This window comes from Acanthopagrus latus, chromosome 16 (genome assembly GCF_904848185.1).
Source record: "Acanthopagrus latus isolate v.2019 chromosome 16, fAcaLat1.1, whole genome shotgun sequence".
Taxonomy (NCBI): domain Eukaryota; kingdom Metazoa; phylum Chordata; class Actinopteri; order Spariformes; family Sparidae; genus Acanthopagrus; species Acanthopagrus latus.
In genome coordinates, this window is record NC_051054.1 from 13,924,389 (window position 1) to 13,942,352 (window position 17,964).

The 17,964-nt window shown below is 42.4% G+C and overlaps 1 protein-coding gene and 2 long non-coding RNA genes across 5 annotated transcripts in view; 2 read left to right on the forward strand and 1 right to left on the reverse strand.

Annotated features, from left to right (window-relative positions):
* Positions 1 to 9,812, forward strand: part of LOC119034294 — a 164,002-nt gene extending 154,190 nt beyond the window's left edge. For all 3 annotated transcript variants that reach the window (XR_005079525.1, XR_005079524.1, XR_005079526.1), the window contains 3 exons: positions 4,656 to 5,136; positions 5,781 to 5,880; positions 8,127 to 9,812. This is a non-coding gene — a long non-coding RNA (uncharacterized LOC119034294). The remainder of the gene's footprint in view (positions 1 to 4,655; positions 5,137 to 5,780; positions 5,881 to 8,126) is intronic.
* Positions 6,412 to 17,964, reverse strand: part of rnf144aa (ring finger protein 144aa) — a 31,851-nt gene continuing 20,298 nt past the window's right edge. The window contains exons 5-8 of the mRNA XM_037125137.1: positions 17,229 to 17,445; positions 15,601 to 15,748; positions 13,925 to 14,014; positions 6,412 to 11,566 (exon numbers count right to left, since the gene is read on the reverse strand). Of these exons, the coding sequence (XP_036981032.1) occupies positions 11,435 to 11,566; positions 13,925 to 14,014; positions 15,601 to 15,748; positions 17,229 to 17,445 (587 nt within the window). The 3' untranslated portion in view covers positions 6,412 to 11,434. The remainder of the gene's footprint in view (positions 11,567 to 13,924; positions 14,015 to 15,600; positions 15,749 to 17,228; positions 17,446 to 17,964) is intronic.
* LOC119034295 lies at positions 11,456 to 17,382 on the forward strand. Its single transcript, XR_005079527.1, has 3 exons — positions 11,456 to 11,594; positions 12,694 to 12,760; positions 17,246 to 17,382. It is a non-coding gene; the product is annotated as an uncharacterized LOC119034295 (long non-coding RNA).

Here is a 17,964-nt window from a genome sequence, read left to right on the forward strand (position 1 = left end):
GAAAAAAAGTGTCATTTTCTTGCCGACCAGAATTGTGTTTTAATATAGATCTCCGTCTGGCTGATGTGCACTGAAGCCAGAAATCATCCTCTTATGGCTGTACTTGACCTGTGACACTGTCAACGTGCTGTCTGGGCTCCAGAAGGCCCCTCTCCTGTACGTCGCTTTTGAGCTCGCTGCCAGAGAGCCTACGAAATGTGTCAGCGGCATCAGTTGACCTGACGGCAACACCTTCGCTTGTTTCCTTTTTTTGTGTGTGTTGGGAGGAAGTGGTTGATAATTACCACCTAGGATGTAGCCATCTGTGCCGCCCTTTCACGGCCTGTTAAGCTCGCTTTTCAGAAAGTTTACTGTTGACAGAGGGCACGCGAGAGGAGCGAACGCCAGAGCGCGTTAAAAAGACTGCACACTCAAGCAGTATTAAAAGGAGCGCTAAGGAGCTCGTTTTACAGGCAGGAGGTGGAGGAGGAGGTGAAGGAGGAGACTGCCGGGGGAGGAAGGATTAAAAGTACTGAGGGTGGGGTCAGGAGGAATTGTTCTGTCGTTCTCACTAAAGGAATAGTTTTGTTTTTTGTTTTTTTTAAGGAGACTTGTTATACTTTTTCATTTTTTTTTCCTTTCCTGTTTTTGATTCTTGTGCACCAACAGGAGCTAATCTCTCCCACAGAAAACACAGCCCCTGAAACGCCTCATCAGTAGTCTCGCCTTTAATTCCTTGACTTCCTGAAATCAGACTACTGTAGGTCATGGAGTCACACATTTGCATCATTTATTTGTAGCTGCTGGTTTTACATTCAGTGAACTTTAGGACAAGAAGTGATTTAGCACAGCTGCTCTGTTGTTGTGAGCGGTGCTGTCTCAGGCATGCGTGAGCTGACCAATCAGAAGAGCCTTAAAGAGACAGGAGCTAAAACAGAGTGTTTGCAGTGGATTCAAACTGATCCTTTTAAAACACTGCACTAAACAAGCAAACATTGTTACCTTTTCTTCTGTGAGATAAATCTTCTGTTTTTGTCAAAGGAGTCTGGTCGAGGAGCAGACATGGGGGAAAAAAAAAAATCTCAAAAACCACTAAAACTCTCGCCACTCCACTCTTGTCGAGGAGCCGGTCTCACAGAGGCCTCACACAAGTTCACAATCTCTTTCCCGTTTTTGTCCCAGCATGCGCACTTGTTCCAGCTCTGTAACTTTTCATCAAACCCGTCCATCACTCAGAGCTGCCTATTGTCATCAGCCATGAGGGACACCTGTGCTTCTGCCATAAGGCAGCAGTTATCATCAAGCTGTCGGATATCTGTCACCATGGCAGGATCTATGTGGAAACCTCCGCTGTCAAAAGCTGTCAAATTTCACTGAGTCTTTAATGAGAAAAAGCCAAGTTGAAAACCACAGGCGCAGACGTGTGTGTGTGTGTGTGTGTGTGTGTGTGAGAGAGAGAGAGAGAGAACATGAGAATGAGAGAGGGAGCAGGCTGAGGGAACAGGTGCATGGCTGGGAGCTGTGGTAGTGGTAGGTGCAGCAGGGGCCCAGTACAGTACGTCATCTCTGGTAGCTGATGGTTCCAGTTTCACTAATCAAACGCACGTCAGCTGCCAGTGACTAAAAAGACACGACTGACGTTACATAAAGAGCGGTGGGCTGGAAATTGATCCAGCTCCATTTTGCAAACTTTGTGTTAAATCCACAGATGAAAAATGTTTTTTTTTCTTTCCTTCTGTAGCCTCGGGTATTTTAAAAAAATCGATTTATGAGCTGCACGAAGAGAAAATAAGTTTCTTGCTGAAACAAATGTAACCAGCGCTCTAAAACATTTCTTTGAATGATTTCCCTACAGTTCACTTTACACCTGGCAATACGCTAACCAGCTCAAACCGGTTTGTATTTGACTACGCGCTCTATCTAAATCCCTAAGGTCCCCGCTGCTCTCAGGTATGTCGCCATGACAGAAAACAGAGTTTGCTACTTCCCCCCACGGCCCCCTCGACAACCTCCATCCTCACCAGCCAGGCCTGCCGTCCCAACAGGCCCGTCAGCGGCCAGGTGAGGAGGCTCAGGTGAATGACCCCAGGCAAACTTCTCCCAGATAAAAATCGAGTAGAAAAGGGGGGGGGGCAAGTGGAGCAGGAGGGTTGAGGAGGAAGATGCGGGATGAGGTAGACGACTTTTATTAAGGTGCGCAGCATAGAAAGAGGGTAAATCAATCAAAACTGACTGTAAAAGGAGGAAGGCAGAGGAGGAGGTGTGAGTGATGACACATGAAGGGGAGGGTATGCGGCTCAACCAGTCGTCGACACAGTCAGGTCCTCGTGCGAGAGCCTCATGTAAATCAACACAGAGAGACAGATTTATGGTGATTTACTGGATTGGACCTGCAGGAGTTTTAACAGCGTAAATTATAAAACACAGTTTAATAGGAAGACAATTTGTTTTAATTTAAAAAAAATATGAACTATTAAAGGTGCAATATGTAAGAATTGCCAACCTATGAACAGCTACATGGAGCAAATAGGGAGTAACCACGATTTAAGAATTAAACAACTGAGTCACAATGTGTGTCTTTGCTGCAGTGGCCCTGAGTTTGAGTCCAACCTGTGGCCCTTTGCTGTGTGTCACCCCCCTCTTTCTCATCCCGTGTCACCTCTCAGTGCTGTCCTATCAATAAATCCATGAAAAGGTACAAAAAACATATATAATTAAAATGTACATCTTTCTAATGAAAGTTAGCACACGCAACAGATTAGACAAAAGGACAGCTTGAGTTCACCCTGAGCAAGCATCTAGTTGTTGCTGTTGCGTCGATTTATCAAAGATGCTAGCAAAGCAACACAGTACATAAATCAGCGCAGCAGAAGCACGAGATTGCACCTTGATACTACATATCTTTAAAAATTACAGCCGCAGCTACAGTCTACAGATCTGACACATCTCCACAATGGGAACCGATGGCCGGTTTTCTCCCCTCACAGTGATTCAGCCCATAGCTCCTCTCATCCAACTCTGCAAGAAAACAAAATGCACTGTGCAAACTATTCCTTCAATTAGATGAAATCTTGCTCTTATACTGCTACAATCCACTGGTGTTTTCTGTGTCGCTGCTGACAACCGTTTGCCAGCAACTGGTTGTTAGAGCAACATCAACAAAAAAGAAAACTGTACATCCTTTTGTGGTCGATGTGACAGGTCAGCGCCTTGCCTCGCCAAACCACGGGAAGCTAATGAGAGCTAATAGGTGTCGCGGGCTTAAGGGACAATGAGCGGCACAACCACACACTGGGATGAAATAAGATGAGAGGCGGGACCCTGTCATCTTATGTCAGTCACCGGTTGATGTACAATGGCCCCTGGTCACAATTAGAGCCCTGTGTACTTGTGTGTGTGCGCAACCTATGAGCCAATCTACACGCCCGTCATTAACCCCCACGGAGAGCTAGCAGAGGACTCCCGGCTCGTCATGTCAAGGCGTGTTTACTCGGGTTCGCCGCTCTGCAGGGCTTATTGCTGCCAGTCAGCGTGACATGTCAGGACTGAGGAGAGACCCCGTAGAATGGGCATCAATGCTCAGCGGAACAGAAAACAGTACGTATGGCTTCATACTGCTGTGGAGACTTGCTTCTTGCCCTCAGTGACACGTACAGAAAGCAATCCCTGATCCGTTTGACCCCAGCTGCTTTGAAATGTTGTGGCAAGCCTTTGCGAAAGTGGCCTCGAACTGCAAAAGGCTCCGGCCAGTGTTTTTGCCCCTCAGCATTTCACCTCAGCATTTGATGCATCAAGAAGTAAGAGTGTGCATCATTGTTGACAAACGGGCTGCGCTGTTTTTCAGCACTCTAGTTCCCTCTTCTGGCAAGCAGACTTACCATAAACCTCGAGCCAATCACAATATTACTTACAACGCAGCTACATAATGGCCTTCTGCTATACCGTAGTGCTCATGGGAATTCTGAATTCCCGTGGGTAGTGAGAAAGACTGATTCGTGGTCATGGAAGGAACATCACAGACCATACTAACAAGCGTTGTTAACTATGATGAAGCAGAAGCACTTACCCATCGACGGTGTAAGACTACACACGGCAGATAACAAGGCCAAAGCTTAGTCTATCATAACTCATACCCTGATAGGAAAATGGCAATTCTCAGACCTTTAACATTTGCTTATCTACCTTATTAGTGGTTTCAAACAAGTATTTTTAGTTTGCACAAAGTAAACCTTTTTGGGACAGGACATAATAATTTGTGAATTGTGTCTCTGTCTCAGCCACTCTGCCCACCATCACCTGTTTCTGCGCTATGTAACTTCAGTGAGAGCTTAGCATCACTGCGTTACACGTTTCCTTCAAGATATGAGCATTGAACACATAACATTGTAATGATGTAAGGAGTGTCATTCGTTGTCAGCACTTACATTACGTCTGACAAACTGTTACAGACCTGAGATTGTGAGATGATTACTCAGTTAGGACATGCTAAAACAAATCTTGCTCCACTTGTTCACCTGCTTCTTGTGAAACATTAGATAGTTTTTTTTTTCTCTTCAGGACTCAAAAAAGTGAAAAGGAGACATCTGTCTTTGTCGACAGGCACCCAGCGGTGAGGTGTCATAAGTATGCTTTACTGTGAAGGCTGAAAGGTTAAGAGTTTGCCGGTTGGTTCGTAGGTGCGGAGCAGCAGAGGAGGGGATGCTGTGGAGCAGGAGGAGGACTTGGCAGCGAGGCGCTGGAAGGTAAAGCCAGAGCAGAGCGGCCCGATCGGCCTGCAGCCAGCACACGTGTGATAGCAGAACCTTGTGTTCTATACAGAGCAGGTGCAAAGGCCTTGTCTCCTCTCTTTTCATCCACCCCTCCCGCTCAGCGGTGGAGCTTGGCTCTCCGTTTCCTGTTTCTCTGAGGTTCAGCCTTTTGTCCTCCAGGTGATACACTCCTCCCCGTCTCTCTGTCCATCTCTCCACCACCCCCTACCACCTCCACCTCCTCCTCCTCCTCCTGCTCTCTCTGCCCGTATCATACTTCATTTGCTCCAGATAACACATCAGCTTCAACGCCCATCCACAAACTCTGTCACCAGGATGCCCACAGATGGCAACTTCCTGTGGTCCTGCCCAGTGATTGGTGGAGCGACTTCCAAACAGAGAACAGCTGGTGAGGGATGATGTATCACCGAGCGTTTGCACTTTCATTTTCAGGGTTGTCTTGTTAATGCTCCCAATCCAGCATCTGGCAGGAAATAGACACAAAGGCAGAGAGAGGGAGAGAACAACCTGTTCTTTGGCAGACCTTAACAAAAGGCTGACACATGTCTGATGTACAGACAGAGCTGCAATTGAACAGAGCTGCCGTGAATACGAGGGAAAGGCGCTTGATGCAAGCAGAACAAAGACTAGAAAGAGTATTTTTGTACAATAGTTCATTGTTTGGAGAAGAAAATGATTAACGCCCCCTTCAAAAGACGAAATTAAATAAAGTTATTGTGTGACTCAAGATATTAGGCCGCCCATGTAGGAAGGTGAGAGCGATTTAAAAATGATAAAATATCACACACCATTGTGACTGCGACTTTAACACTTGGTCATTGTTTTGCTTGTTGCTATTTTTTCGTGATTATCTCCATTAAAATACTAATAATTTGTGGAGGATGGATAACTTGGTGATTTAGTTCTTTTTGGAAAAAAAAAATGTTATTGATTTTGAAAATTAAAATATATTAGAGCAAATATACCAATATAGAAATTCCTATCCCTTGTTTATCTGTTGATCAATGTTTAATGCATGTCTTTTTGTGCTAGATTGTGTTAGGTCTCCTTGTTAGTCGAGAAGGAGAGCTCCACACTTTCAACACCAGAGGGAGCCATTTCACAGCCAGAAGAGCCACAAGTCTTCTTCATGGTATGCTTGTGCTGTTTTACAGCACCCAAGAGTCACACTCTAGTACAAGAACAGATATCGTGTTAAAATGACTGTGGTAACAGTAAAAACTGACTAGCTGCGACAAAGTCTTAAAGGTGCGTTATGTAGTTTTTGGGAAGAATTTTTAATCAGATATATTTATACCTAAACAAACTACATAAACTCAAATGAACATTGTAAACTATGGGTTGACTGATTACCTGCCTGATTATCAAATCCAATATTCAGCATTGTTCCTCATAAACAGTTTGTTTTCTTTGGTTTCTTTATTTACTTATTTTTCTGACTGCCAATTAAATACATTCATTTATGTAATCTGAAAAGTAACTAGTAACTAAAGTTGTCAAATATATGTAGTGAATGTAAAGCACAATATTTGGAATGGAAATACTCAAGTAAAGTACCTCAAAATTGTACTTAAATACAATACTTGAGTACATTTGCTTCACTGTATGTTAGAAATGCAAAATTATTTTGGTACACTGGCGTGAATGAATGAAGAGAGCAGGATCACAAAAAACAACAACCTTTAATACCTGGTGTCACAGTGTTAGTGGAACTGTAGATATACTGAGATGCCGAGTTTAAGTTGTACAGAACTGATTTGAATATGCCATTTTACAATGCTTATATCTTTGTATCACCCAGGTCAATTAACTTTCAACAACTGCCTAAACTGGAGACAGTATCAACTGTCCCTACATACAGAGGTCAACATTTCCTCTGCCAATAATCCACTTACTGAGGTGAATTTTTAACTGACCGATCAGGCCTGAAGAATCCCGCTCTTAAAACATATAATGCAAATACAGACTATGATGTAACACAGGCGTTCATATATATATTAAAAAAAAAAGTCAACAAAAGTAGTAACAGACACACACAGCCGACCTGCTGAACTTGAGGATGGCTCGACAACGCTGGATATCATATGGCTGAATGAACATCAAAACATTTTCTTGAAAAAAAAGAAAAAAAAACCCTCGAAAAAAATAAAAACGAGACAGCTGGGTGATAGAGTGACGACGCTACCATTCCAAAGATCTTTTAGAGGCTACAATATTGTAATATTTAACATGTAGAAGTCAGAGAAAAATCATGCAGCTTCATCTCTTGACACAACAGGTTATAAAATATAAATCGCTGCTTGTAACCAAACTTGATCGTAGAATAGTTGCAAAGTAGATCTTGAGCCTTTTTTTTTTTTTTTGTAAAAGAAACTTTTTCTTGCTTCCACATTTGGAGGGCCAAATCTCAGAAGCAAGCCCTTTCGAAACCGTCCTGCCCCCCGACGCCTGTGCTGATGTTTCATCTGCTGGAGTGGCTATATTATATATATGCAATGTGTCACTGCAGTGATTGTAATGTCTGCTGTTTGGCCCTTTTGAATGTTTGTTGCATAATACAGTATCTTCCTGTTCAGTGGTGCCAGCCAACGTAAGTTTAGAAAAAAGAAAGGAAAGAAAAAAATGGAAATGGCCGTGAATTTGTCCAACTTAAGTCTGATTTTGACAAGCTCAAGACTTTGATAACCGATGTCTTGTGTTTAAATGAGTATTTTGCACTATTTGAAATAAGTTATCAGAGCCCTGATGCGTTAACTTCCGAAACCCGCTTAAAGTTTCGATCTCTCGTACAGTTATGCGTTGACATTTTTCTAATCGAGTTGACACTGAATTCCTCCATTGAACACAGCAGGCACCATACCACACACACATCACGGATCATATCAAGAAGTAAAAACAATGAAACTCATATACAGTGCAGCGTTTACATAAAGAAGCAATCAAATCTTTTTTTTTTTTCCCCACCCTGTAAAAACTGTTAATACGTTACAAATACATGGTCACATACAGTAGACAGCTCTGTTTCCTCATCCCTTCCAGGAAAAAAATCTGCTTGGCACGATTGTCATAAAAACAACAAAAGCTTATGGAATTTAACCATTTTTTGGGGGGGAGGAAAGCACCAAAAACCTTAAATATAGAAAATGGACTGGCTTTGATATGAAATCACCATGCTCATACAGTAGATGAAGTCAGTGAAAGCAACACAGGCTACAGGTTAGGAACTCTAAATGTAAGGCTACTAATAATAAGGTTCATCGTACTGAATATCGGAGCTAAATTTCTGAGCAGAGGAGTGAGTTGCAAATGATCAGCTACTGTTTAGCTTCAGTTAGCTACTGTTGTTAACTGTTGATCACCTTTTTTTTTTTTTGGTAGCTGTAGCAACACCTGTCATGAAATGCTACATGGACACTGGAACTTTCACCAGAAGGGAAGGAAGGTAAGCAGTAATAAATGAGTTTCTTTAAAACATTAGAATGGCTACGAATGGATGTGACAGACAAACATACTGGAACTATTTGTTTATAATGAAATGGTTTCACATTTTTCCTTTACCAACTTAACTAGGGTTGTCAAAAAACGAAAAAAGTGACATTCCCTACAAAAATGAAGAAAAATGGTGAAATACAGTTTAAACTTTAAAGCTTTATAACTAGAAGACGTAACAGAGAAGGAAATGTCTAGTTTCTGAATGATTCCCTGATTAAATAAAAACCATAGGTAACACCGCAGATAAGGACACCCATCAACTTTTAACTCATTGCTTATTAGCATGCACATTCGTGGTTTATTTGCTCTTTATTTGTGATTATAAAACAGTTATTAATGCCTTATTCTCCATGACTGTATACTGCAAATAGTAGTTAACTGACTCTATCACTGCTTATTGATAGCCATTAAAGAAGCAGTTGTACATGTCATGAATTATAAGGTGATCAAACCACACGAACAGTTAATTAATAAAACTTAAGTTATTGTCTATTCTTATGTAACAAAACAAAACTGTTAATTAAACTAAGTAATAATACTGTCCAAATAGATAAATGACCCACTGCATTGCTAAAGGGTAAGTCCTCCAATTTCACACATTTAAGTGTTTAGAGGTCTTGAGCAGAACAACCATACATGTCACTTAGTAGCTGATTTGCATTCTGGGTAATGTTAGCACCAGGGGAATGACAAGTGATCAAAATCAATTCAGCAGAACCAGAGAAATCGCCCCTTTTTATTACACGCACGTTTCCTCCTTTAAAAATCTAGTGCCTACATTACCCACAATGCAACATAGTCACTGAGCGAGTCTCTGGAGCCACAACAAGCTTTCCACCATTTACTTTCACATACAGTAGTACTCCTCAAGACCTGTGAAAACACTTTGCGTAAAATTGGTGGAGCTACCCTTTAAAAGATGTAAAAAGGTAGGCATACATAATCCAGAGTTTCCTTAATTGTACAATTTCCTTTCATTACTGTAAAAAGAAATTATTATGATCTTATGTGAAAATAAAAAATAAAATACTTTTTTTTTTAACAAATTTACCCTCAACTTTGGTCCCTGGTGCTCACATTGGTCAGCACTGCTTTTACTTATATTCTTCCTAACTCTATTTTCCCCATGTTAAAGTGAAAGTAGAAGCTGTGTAGATTAATAAGTGTCAGTGTCTACTAGTAGTCATAGTTTAAGAATCTGGTCATGCAGAATGAGGCAATAATAAGCGCTCTATAGTGGCTAATGAAGAGCCAATGTGCTACTTATATACATGCTATTAGGCACCATGTGTTCGCTGATCTAAAGTGTTACCAGACCATGATATGCTCATGTATGCTGACATTCAGCAACTTCCACTATATGAACCTAACCAAGACACACAACTGATTATGACCAATCGATAGCCTTTTAAGAACGGTAATGTACAAACTTGCATAGATAAAGTGATATAATAGAGAGCAGCTTCGTAATTATGTGCCCCAAAAAATTGTGACATTCTTTTTATATTTGTACTATAAGCTTTTTTTTTTTCTGACGTCCCTGCGAGGAATAGCTGCTTGTCGTTGGAGGTCTGACCCGCCAACAAAACAGAACACCGACACTCAGACCACTAACGTATGCAAGTTTGCAATTTGGAACTAGCGGGTATTTGTTAGGTCTCAGAAGAAGGGGGGGGGGGTCTGATCCAACTTTGAGCTTCAGGTGGTTTGTGACGGTCGGGTTGGATGTCGATCGGCTCTCCTGCTCTGAGAAGGCTCAGTTAATACAGGCCCCAGGTCGCACAAAACATCAGTTTAGGACAGTTTCTTTTTCTTCCCCACATTATGGCTATTAACAGTGTGGCATATGGATGACATCATAGAATCATCTGAATATATAAAGGGCTTCATTGACTGATGCTGTTGAACATGCTTTCCCTGGGATTATTTGGATTCAACTTTTAACTCTTTTTAATGCACGGGGGGAAATGCCTGATTTTGGCTATTCTCAATTTTAAGGCTATTCATTTCTATTTGGCTACACCACCACCTGGAGACTGAAAAAATTACGGGAGTGACATCGCTTTTACCATAGTAATAAAATGGTTCCACAACATGTGGATACAAAGTCTTCTGACAGACTTTACATTACTGCTGAACTTAAAGGGGAGCGCCACTCAAATTGGGATGTCTCAGGATCGCAGATAATAAAAAATCTGTCCTGAAACACCGCCTCTCCCCCTCTAACAAAGATGACTCCAATGTCAAAGAGAATGAAAAGGAGAGATGGCAACAGAAGTGGGAAACAAAAACCCAATTTGGGTATAAAACAGAAGCTAAAGGTCGATCAAAACTTAGAAAATAGGTGTATTTTTTTCGATTTGAGTGGCAATCCCCTACAATAAGTGTACCTTACAGTTTGGAAAACACTCAAAAAGTACAACACATAGACACTACTCTGAGCACAGTTCTATTAAAAGCAACAGGTTATAAAACATTGACATCATCAAGAGGACGTGCTGTACATGTTGAGAGCGGCGACAGCCTCCTGTCTCTACCTCAGCCGGGAGCGTGATGTAGGAATCACGCTCTGTGTGCAGATCGAGTGAACACCAAACATGCGTGGTGTGACTCTAATGCTACGGACTGAATCTGTAGAGCTACATCGAGTGTGGCGGCGGTGCGGGGGGAGAAAAAAAAAGCTTTTGTTGCATACGACAAACTGACAAAACAGAGCGATAAAGTTGAAGTTCTTTCTAAAAAGATGGCTCCTGCATGATACTGTCCCATACAAGAGAAAAGCATTTCTTCACTTTGATCTTTCCTTTGTTCGTAATGACACGCCACAATACCACACCACGGTAAACCCACGACTGAGGACCGCTTGACACGGCCCAGACTTCCTCCACGTTCCCAAACCAACCAACGTCTCATGGACACTGCGGTCCATAGTCCGAGTCTGACCTCCTCTGCCCTTTAACCCTGCACCTCTCTTCAGGCCAAGGTGTAGGGTCGCTTTTCCTGCCATGCCTCTCTCTCATGCAGAGCGATGGATCCCGAAGCGGCCCGGGGGCTGGTGCACGTTTTCAGCCCAAAAAAATATGAAAGCGCTCAAAGCTGGTGGGAGGAAGAGAACGTATAAAGGGGTGAAAAAGGAAAAAATAGGATGGCCCATCCTCGGAGTGGCTCTCCGCTCCGCTCTCCGATTGGCATGTTTAGGTTGGCAAGGGGTCGTCGTCGCCTTTGCTGCACTTGCACTTGCAGCAGAGGACGATGGGAGTGGCCAGGAGAAGGAAGGGGGAGGCAACGAGCAGGAGCAGGCCGAAGCCAGCGAAGATCCCGACCACCTGCAGGGAGACATCCGGGGGAAATAAGGTTAGTTTAAATATAGCACTCTTATACATAACGCACATGTGAGGATTGGATTAAGTCATGTTTTAATTAACCTTAGTATACTTATACTAAGTATTTGTTTCATCAAATTTCAGTATTATTCAACTTTTCCTATTTTATTATATTTTTTATCTTTCATCTATTTGGAGTTGTTTGAGGATTACACAGTTGGCTTTTTTGGTGACGCGCTTTTGTGATAGTGAAAATTTGACATCCTGTAGAGTCATAGAAAGGATGGCAGTGGTCATTCAGTTTGTTAATCTCACTGTTTCACAACTGCACGCTTTAAATCCCCCCCAAACAATTGCAATACCACACATTGGCCTGCAGATGGCACACTGACTCAAAACAACAAACCCTCTCCTGTACAGTTGCTTCAGAGAGCTGTGTTTTGCCAGCAGATAAGCAATTTAGGGAATAACTTCCACACAGATAAATGAATCACAGCTTGGTTTTCTCCTCTCCCTATACTCACGCGCAGGTGCTTTCTTTTGTGTTTGTGTGGATTTGTCCATCACTTACCCTATTTTTGTGTACACCTGCAATCTAATGCAATGGAAAGGAACAATTTCAAGAAACTATTACTACAGTATGCTGTGGAGTACAAAGGAGGGAATGCAGTTAGACTTTTTGGATTCAATGCAATAGAGGCAAATAAACCGACTGGGGAATTAGACTCAGCTATGATAGTCATGTCTGAAAGGATGATATACAAGATGTTGGCAGCGCCCAAAGAAGATCTTGGCAGGGTTTTACACATTCCTACAAGTGTACTGTTTGTTATTGTTTGAACACGAAATCTGCAGTATTTGTGTTGTGCAGTTAAAGTCTTGCTAGAAATCTCTCACGTCCTATTTGCCATAATTGTTAGATCAACTGACAGATTGACTGGATTGTAAAAAAAAAAAAAAAAGACATACTTTTTTTTCTAGCATCAACAGCAGGAAAGACATTGATGGACAGTTGATGAGTGAACATTAAATCTTCTGAAAAAGGAATGTTAGCTATTAAAATATTTCTATAATAAAAAAATTAAAAAAAAACGCTATTAATAATCCAAAATCCTTTTGGCTTTTTGCAGGGGGAACCAGAGCGGTGCTCACGTCCAGGATGGCCTACAGTTACTTTCCCTTCAGTGCTGTTTTGAGGTAAAAACAGAAAATGAACAGTTGATGTTTCTGATGTTCATTTCCTTCCTTCCTGTTACAATCCTGGCAGGTCTGTGTTTTCACCACATGGGGGAGCCAGACACCAGCAGGTTCAGTGCCACAAAATGGAATACATAACATGAAGTCACATGCAACAGTGACTTATAATAGCACAACCGCTTTTCCTCACATTTTGAGGAGGAAAAGACATCAGTTTGAGGGTCTCATCAGCAAACAGGTTTCTGCCTGTTACTTAGGAAGATATTATCATCCTCCTTACAGCTGGTATACTGTAGATAGAGCATCTGTGATTAACCTACCATAGTGATGCCCACATGTTTAAGACGTGACCTTCCTTCTAACTAATGGTATGAATCTTGTGTGGAAACATAGCCCCTCCCATGTCGTCAGATACAGGCTGGGCGAGATGATGTTTTTCTGCAGGATAGGTTAGCCCCGGCACATCTTGTATTTATGAGGGGAGGCTTTTTAGACGAGACGGAGCGATTGGGGGGTGAAATGAGGAGAGCAAAGAGAGACACACACACAGAGCGGTGAAGCTATAGCTGGCTTCCATCAGCTCAACTGTAATCATATGACTCAGCCTGCCCCACTGGGCAACAGATGCCAGTGTGCATGCTAATGTTGATAAAATAACAAGTACATTAGACAAAAGACACGCAGCACCCCATGCACAGAGGTACTGGAGAGAAATTTGGAAGCAGAACGACGGTCGAACTCTATCGTAGACTTGAAACACGGCGTCACATGTGGGAAATTTCATGTCATATCTAATCCGTCGTGTTTAATCTGCCATTCACATGCGGCAAATCACATGTAATATCCAATCCTTTGTGTGTAATCCATCATTTCATGTGGTTACCTATAGTAAAGAAGGACCTTGGTTATGTAAACCTTTTTTTTGCCCCTCAAACTGAAAGGTGTACATAATAGGCTTAGTTGGAAACAGCAGGACACTGACCACCAGACACTTGTCGCTGCACGCGGATCAAGCTGTCCTTTCGCTATTGTGCTGTCAAGATAATACAGGCCCGCCGCTGAGTGCGAGTGTGTGAGGCAGAAAGAGAGAAAGAGGCAGGGAGCACGTGTATGTCCACATGCTGCAGGGTGGGTGAAGGGGGGAGAGGAAGATGGGCTTCTCACCTGTGTTCTGTGCCAGATAACAGACGCCCTGGAGTGGCCCAGTTTGTTTCGACAGGGTCCTTTATCATAGTGGATCAGGAGAAAGTCATCCTGTCACACACAAACACAGTTCAGATAAAGATTGACCATTAGCAGTCCGAAAGACAGACAAGCCACTCTGAGAAAAATTGATTTTTAAATGACCTGCGTGAGACGCTCATCTGTCCGTGTGCAATTAAGATTACATAAGACGCAAGACCCAAAACGAACACATCTTATTCCTTTCTTATCAGCACCAAGGTTAAGCTACAATTTCCTGATAGTGAAAGCTACTGCTGTCACAGGAAGATAAATGATGACTACAGTCAGGATTATTAGTGTGGAAACACGGTATTACAATATTGAACAGTGGAGATTTTTAGAGCCGGGGGGCACCAAAGTCTTGCTAACGCTGGGCAATATGGCCTCAAAATGACATTGCAATATCTGTAGGATTAAAATAAGATGGGGGGTGTGGTGATTCTCCTAATCCACAATTTGATTTGACTTTCCATTTCAAACTGAAAACATCAGAACATCAGTTGTTTGTCTTTGTGTACCCAGATTTAAAAGTATCTTATAATTGCTACAACTGGGTGGCAAAATCAAGTATCAAGAGATTCTTTACCAAATACCTTAATATCGATATTGCAACAATATTGTAGGGATGACTGTTGGTACTTTTGCAAAATACCACAGCAGAGCCGAGTTAGAAAAGTGGCTGAAGGTATGTCAATTGCTGCTCAGTGGCATATACCGACTCCTGGACTGGTATACTGATCTTTGCAGTGGTATACCACTGTTATTCTGTTGAAAGACTGTTATAAACTACTCAAAGCTAATGAAAAAGCTAGCCTTAGCTAACATGGCTTATTTTAGCCCAGCCACCGTAGTCAGTCTGACTAATCGAAAGCAGAAACTTTGAGCCAACCAAACAACACTGTCAGGTTTTCTTCATCAAGAGAACACAATAATGCAGTGCGTCATATAAAATCTACATCACAGAACCTCAACCATTGTGGCATATTACGTATCATGTTCCCTGTTTTTTGAGTGACCAGATGAAGCTGCAAATAAAGAAAAAGATGAATCAATCAAATGGATGTATATCCACAATTAGCCAGTATAATACCTGAAGGCTTATACCACTGGATCAGTTGGTCTATCAATGCCCAAAGGCTAATACGCTGGATCAACATGTTCTTATCACAATAAGCCAGAAATAAAAAAGTAAATGGTAAAACTTGTGATGCATAATATGCCATAATGGTTAATGTCCTGCAACACTTCGATTAAGTACTGCATTATTTTGTTTCCCTGATAAAGTAAACCTGTCAGGAAGTATTGTTTGGTTGGTTGACTCAAACTTTCTGCTATCAATTGGTCAACGGTACCCATCCAACAGCGGCATACCATTGCAAGGACCGGTATACCAGTCCAGGGATCGGTACATGCCACTGAGCAGCCACTGACATACCCTCGGTCACTTTTCGATCTCAGCGTCACTCAAATATCAACACAATGAGATGATAAATAACCATCAGGAATGTGGATATAATAACTAAGTGGGTAAAGATAAGTTATAACACACAATAATGACATTGTCTATGGGCTTTAATATGGTGGAATAAACAAACTATAATTAAGACTTGACTCACATCCAGGGACTCCAGACAGTACCAGCAGAAGGCGTGTTTGCAGTTCTTGCACATCATCTGTGCGCAGCCCTCGTCCCTCTCGATGTAAACTTTACATTTTGGACAGCGCTTGATCGGTGCGTCATCCTCTTCGTTCTTATAGAAAGAGCTGGAAAAAGGAGAGAGAGAGACACACACACACAGGAGCTTGAATCCAAACATCGTGTAAAAATAAAAAATCACTCAATATTAACTCCGCGAGACGTGCCAGGGATGAGACTGCCCTAATGCGGCGATCAATATTTACAATCACTGGTGTAACAGGGTTGTGTGAGACAGCTGAGAGTTTTCTCTTTCTGAAAAAACCAACAGCCACTAAATGGCACTGAACTCCCTCCCACGCTCTCATTCTTCCCCTCCTGTTGGTGTCAGTTCCTCTGGATCCATTTCTCCTGTTTCAGTAGAAGTGCTGACTCCTGAAATGCGGAGGCGGGCAGGTAAGCCGTCACTCGGGGTATTGTCCTGTGACAGCAAACAAGCCTGTTCATTTCTAGCAGTCCTGTCATCCTCCTCAAAGCAATAATCAAACGATTGGCGTGTAAGATTGTAGCTTTTACAGACATCCTTGCGGTGAACAAGTGTGGGTCAAACACAGAGGCTCTTCTTATGACTAAGAGTTGACCTGTTAATCCTCTCTCCCACCCTCCACTCTGGCCTCTGAGCTTGGTCCCTAACCTGTGCAGACAGAGGAAGGCTCCGTGGAGCTAATGACGTTTGCCCGAGTAAGAGGATATCTCGGCGAAAATGGGTCAGCTGCATACGTCTCCGGGCGGCCTTCCTCTGCCCTCACAGTCAGATCCTGTATCCTTAAAATGAATAATAGACCCATCCCAGCCTTCTTTACTGCAGTTTAGTTTCAGCAGATTTGTTTTATATCCGCCTATTACTTTGTGCTCGAGCCCTGGCTCACGCTCAACTGAGCGGTGGCAGCAAAAAAACCTGCCAGCCAGACCGGCTGTTAGGATATATTTAAGGACGCGCTGAACGAACACCACTGTATATTGACAACTTGTGGTTCTGAATTCAAGTCAGGTGAATATAGCGTTTGGACTTACGCACAGGTTCTGATTAATGCATTAAATTTTCAGGGGATTCAGGGATTTCTTCTGCAGCTGATGTAGTACAATTAAAGTGCAGATAACTTTTTTATTGGACTGGGTACTTACGTCGTACAAGGCGTTTAAAAAGGTGCCATCTGTGAGAATTGGTCACCTTTTAAAACACTTCACAAAATCGCAATCACACAAAACAAATAATGCTAACTGTAGTCGCTAGCTTTTTAGCTTGTTTAGCTTTGCATCTAGTGAGCCAGACCGGGAGCTCTCTAGCTAGCTTGTTAGCATGCTAACTTCGATATCTTTAAAATCGATATCTCTGCAACATGATATATCCACAACATAACATCAAATATCTGTTCTTGACATTTAGATCATCTCTGTTCTTAAGAAAAACTCTTACATATTGAACATTTCTTGGATCACTTATGTATGAATAAATCTCATAAGATGGGAGAGAAATTGAGAGAACAACCATTTGAAATGTACCATAACTTTCTATCATAAAGGAATGAACACACAAAAAGGAGGTACCTGTTTTCTCCTGGTAGGAAGGAGGTAATGGGCAGGTTGTTTTCCTGGCAGGCCTGCCCGGGGTGCCAGTTGGCCTTGCAGGCTGAGCAGAACTCGAGGGCACAGACGGCGCACTGGACCAGCTGGGGCAGCGCCGGAGAATCTGCCTCCTTCAGTTGGCACACAGCCTGGCAGGTCGAGGAAGGGCACCACGTCCGGCATGGGTCCAGCAGCACCTCTGATGGAAGAAGTGCCAGTGTCATGGACAGTAGTTCTTTTAAAGGCTTAGTTAACCAAAATGACAAATCGATTGTGTTCCAGATTTACATTAATGTTTTGAGCAGCATAACAAATTAAAGTCAGCTACAGAGGTATCTCAAAATGTCTGCACTTATAGTTGGACCACCACGGCTGAGTGACAACATATTTACTTTTGTGATCTTGCAAACAGCAATTTTAAGGAACGGATTGTTAAATTTCCCTGACTTCTCCAAACTCTCATTAAAAGGTGTGACTTCCTATTTCTTCTTCTGGTGACTGAGAGACCATTTTATGCGCGTTTATTCCAGCTCTGTTCTAAGTTCATAGCATGATGCACTTGCCCTTGTATCCTCTCCTTCCTTCCTCTTTTGCCTCTTTGCCAAGAACTCAGAACACACATTCCACATGCACTCTTGGCTCAGCCTGAGAAATATGGAACGGTTACAGCAACGGTTCTGCCTGACTGGACTGGGACATTGATGAGACGGCTGACTGC